The 4950-nt window shown below is 29.8% G+C and overlaps 1 protein-coding gene across 1 annotated transcript in view; it reads left to right on the forward strand.

Annotated features, from left to right (window-relative positions):
• Positions 1–4950, forward strand: part of LOC106468292 (phosphatidylinositol 3-kinase catalytic subunit type 3-like) — a 37013-nt gene that overhangs the window by 5858 nt on the left and 26205 nt on the right. Inside the window, exon 3 of the mRNA XM_022396631.1 lies at positions 3704–3832. Coding sequence (XP_022252339.1) covers positions 3704–3832 — 129 coding nt within the window. The remainder of the gene's footprint in view (positions 1–3703; positions 3833–4950) is intronic.

Genomic DNA, 4950 nt, shown 5'->3' on the forward strand with positions numbered 1-4950 from the left:
TATTAATCAGTTTACCTTTCATTAGTTCACTATGTCCCTACAACATTGGTTTATTAATCAGTTACCTTCCATTAGGTCACTACATCCCTACATCACTGGTTTATTAATCAGTTACCTTCCATTAGTTCACTATGTCCCTACAACACTGGTTTTATTAATCAGTTACCTTCCATTAGTTCATTATGTCCCTAAAACATTGGTTTATTAATCAGTTACCTTCCATTAGGTCACTACATCCCTACATCACTGGTTTTATTAATCAGTTACCATCCATTAGTTCACTACGTTCCTACATCACTGGTTTTATTAATCAGTTACCTTCCATTAGTTCACTACATCCCTACATCACTGGTTTTATTAATCAGTTACCATCCATTAGGTCACTACATCCTTACATCACTGGTTTTATTAATCAGTTACCATCCATTAGTTCACTACATCCCTACAACATTGGTTTATTAATCAGTTACCATCCATTAGGTCACTATGTCCCTACAACGTTGGTTTATTAATCAGTTACCTTCCATTAGTTCACTATGTCCCTACATCACTGGTTTTATTAATCAGTTACCTTCCATTAGTTCACTATGTCCCTACAACACTGGTTTTATTAATCAGTTACCTTCCATTTGTTCACTACATCCCTACAACACTGGTTTATTAATCAGTTACCTTCCATTTTCTGTTGTCATTATGCTTGTTTTTCAAATATATAGTAATCCCACACTGATCTTTTATAAGTCAAATATATTAACAATGAAAACATGTTTTACTATCTATGATAAGGGGAATAATTTTTTATTTAAAATGATATTACTTTTGCAATCAAAAATAATTAAGTAGCCATTTAGCCAATTTATCTATGTTGTGTCAATAGGATAAACATAAAAATAGTATTAAATACAGATTTGCCATCAGAATATTTTATAATAATCTACTGTACTCACTAATGATGACAGAACCTTCTCAAACATTATACACTATTTTACTGTGTTGAACTTTAAATAAAGTTTTATTTATTACCCATTCAACTCATCTCTAAACTGTAAAAGCTCATCACATGTCATCTGATGTCTTTCTATTGAAGAAGATTTCAAACAGAAATAGTTTAATAATTGTTTTACAATTCACAAAGAAACATTTACAGAAACTATAAACAAACATCCATTAAACCTATATATTTTATCTACTATTATATGATAGTCTAATATCTATTAAACCTATATATTTTCTCTAATATTATATGATAGTCTAATATCTATTAAACCTATATATTTTCTGTACTATTATATGATAGTCTAATTCTTGCTCTATCCAATCATATTTAAACTTTATAGGTGTTTTCAAAGCATTAGTGAATGATCAAACCATTTGATGTGGCACCATAACTAGGTTATAACCAAGGCCTGTACAAAAATTAAAGAAAACATTTGAAAAAGAAGAAATGTATAATATATTTTCAAAGGTTGATATATTCTTAGTAAAAATAGTTATTCTTTGGGATGGGCAGAAACATTTTTAAATTTACAAGAGGGTTTTTTTATTTACAGGCAAAACTCTTTGCAGCTGTAGTAAGGAAAATATTAATATTTTTAATAATGAATTACCCTAAATAAGACTGAAAAAAAAGAGACAAAAATAGTGATTTTAAAACATTTGTGAGTTAAAATTGATTAACCCTTTTCATACGGATCAAAGGCCACATCATCATGTTTGTTGACTTGCATTCAAAATTTTATTGAACTACTATTTTATGAATTTATGTCAATAAGTTTGGTATCAATAACCAATTGAAACCTCAGAATGTCCCCCTAGTGGCTTTCTCAGCCATTTTCAAGTATTATGACATCACCTCGTTCTTTCGATACAAATCTTCAAGCTGGTAAGTTGTGTCTGTAGTCTGCTTAAAATTTCATATTTTTTTAGACTAAAATACATCTTAGTTATTAAGCTTGATAAATTATAATGGAATTCTATGATATTAATGTAGTAATTTATGATTTTTTAATTATTCAACTGTGTATATAAAACCTAAAAATTTATTTTGTTTCACATCCTTCACATGTGAAATTTTATAAGGCTTAGCAACCTACGTCAAGCAGTAACCGAGTATAAAGGTCATAACTAGAAATGATAATTGTTTGCTTTACATCTTTATTTACTGTTCTATGTTATACATATATAATGTATAATAAATGAAATATGACTGTATTTTACAAAATACTAGTCTACTAAAACACAGCCAAGACAGGTTATTTTGTAAAGACTAAAGGTTAGTTTTAAATTATTGTTAGCCAGGCATGGCTGAAAGGTCAATATAATATATATAAATGTATAATGACGTGAGATTTAAGCTATTTAGTCTAAGGATTTGTGTTTTCTTGTTATAACCTGTAGTCATTCTAGAACAAAAAAAGCATAATTTGTATTTATTTCCTAATTTTTTGTGGTGGTTATGAGATCGATCAAATCCACTGAACCCATATAAAGATTAAACAGTGAAAATAACAGATAAAATATGTTGTTTTTTCTTCAACGTTCAATAACTATCTGGATGTTATAACAATTTTGCATGTGAAATTTGAAAATGTTCTAATGCAGAAAAGTATTTTTAATCTTAAAATGAAAATCACTTTGCTTGTTGGATAGGCAACATGCAAAAAAAAAAAAAAGCATGAGAAAAACATTGCTTAACAAACCTTAAGACTTAATAAAAAATCTGATATTTTGCTTATGAAAGCCTTGTAATGTTTACTGATAATCTACCAAATTGCATTAACATACACATACTAATTTAAAAGTTATAGCATGAAAACTATAACAAGTTGAATGATTATGATGTTGGTTCTGGGGAATGAGCTTGTGCTGAAAGAGTTAAACAGAGTTAGAATTAACATGTAAAAGTACATTAAAAATTAGTAAAATTAAGTAGTTATAAATATATTTAGAAAAAAAAATTGTAAAGTCTACACCTAAATTCATATTTTATTATTCACAAACAAAATATTTTTAATGTCAACATTTACATAGTCATACTACTTACATTTTTGCTGATTTTGGACATTAACATCTTTATCGGGAGTATTCTGGACATTAACATCTTTATCGGGAGTATTCTGGACATTAACATCTTTATCAAGAGTATTCTGGACATTAACATCTGTGCCTGGAGTATTCTGGACATTAACATCTTTATCGGGAGTATTCTGGACATTAACATCTTTATCGGGAGTATTCTGGACATTAACATCTTTATCAAGAGTATTCTGGACATTAACATCTTTATTGGGAGTATTCTGGACATTAACATCTTTATCGGGAGTATTCTGGACATTAACATATCTATCAGGAGTATTGAATCTGTAACAAATCTATGTTATATGTGCTCCAGGTGTTCTAAACAAAGCTATAAAGTCTAGACACATTGTTAGAGTGTCTTGAAAAAGTCAAGGTGCAAAAATTTACCATGGCAGTGTTTCATTGATATTCATAGAAATAACCAGTTATTTGCTGAGGTCATAACCAGATTGCTGTAGACTCCAGCTGCTCATCAGATGTGATGATTATACATCATTATAAGATGTTAGGTTTTAATGAAATGTACAGGTTATGATAATTATACATCGTTATTTCAGTCTTGATTATATTTTTAGATATAATACTGGTGTAAAAATTCCATGAAAAATAACATATTTCTTGGTAGTGCCTTACGTCAGGGGATCCATGATTTGAGGCTTTGGCCTGGAGTCCAAGCTGACGGAAGTACACAAACCTCCACTCCAGGAAAATCCTTTAGTTCCAAGGAACGGATGAACAGACTTGCTAAGGTACCGTAGCTGTTAGTTTTAAAACCTATGGTATATAAAAAACATGACTGATTAGAATCTTTCATGTAATACAGAGAAGTTTAGATTATTAAAAGTTGTGTTTTACAGTTGAACTTGGTAACTGTTTAATACAGTCTTAAAGGAGCTGTTATACCATAAGCTTTGCCTTGATCTATAGCTTATAAATAGTAGATTAAACTAAGGTACATACTACATATCTTGACTGTGTTAAAATATAGTAGTTTGTCAGAGTACAGCAGACTTTGAGGACATGACACCTTACAGAATGTTACACTAAAACTTTGTACTTTAACTAATCATTAGGAAGAATCTCTATGAACAATATGTACACACTTATAACAGATATATAGTACTTTATCGAATCTTCCTTTAGTCTCTAGTTGTTGTTTTATGACAATATTTGCACTTATTTTAATTATTCTTGTATCAGATACATATATTATTGTCATAATAATATCTACAAAATATGCAAATTTTTTTCTTTTGATAAAACTAAATCTTTTATTTTATTTAGGTTTTAACTGTCTCTCTTCAGCATGCATTTGTTTGTTACTAAAATGTTTCACATAAACTGAAGGGTTTTATTTATGGATGTGATGATTGTTTGTTATTAAAAGTTTAACAGATACTACATACTGTAGATCAATAAATTAAGGATTGGGACCATGTTAACCATGAGACTGGATTGTGACTGTGGTAAACAAGAGACTGGATTGTTACTGTGTTAAACAAGAGACTGGATTGTGACTGTGTTAAATAAGAGACTGGATTGTTACTGTGTTAAACAAGAGACTGGATTGTTACTGTGTTAAACAAGAGACTGGATTGTTACTGTGTTAAACAAGAGACTGGGTTGTTACTGTGGTAAATGAAAACTGGATTGTTACTGTGGTAAACATGAGACTGGATTGTGACTGTGGTAAACATGAGACTGGATTGTGACTGTGGTAAACAAGAGACTGGATTGTTACTGTGTTAAACAAGAGACTGGATTGTGACTGTATTAAATAAGAGACTGGATTGTTACTGTGTTAAACAAGAGACTGGATTGTTACTGTGTTCAACAAGAGACTGGATTGTTACTGTGTTAAACAAGAGACTG

The sequence above is a fragment of the Limulus polyphemus genome, unplaced genomic scaffold, assembly GCF_000517525.1.
Source record: "Limulus polyphemus unplaced genomic scaffold, Limulus_polyphemus-2.1.2 Scaffold2950, whole genome shotgun sequence".
In the NCBI taxonomy this organism is placed as follows: domain Eukaryota; kingdom Metazoa; phylum Arthropoda; class Merostomata; order Xiphosura; family Limulidae; genus Limulus; species Limulus polyphemus.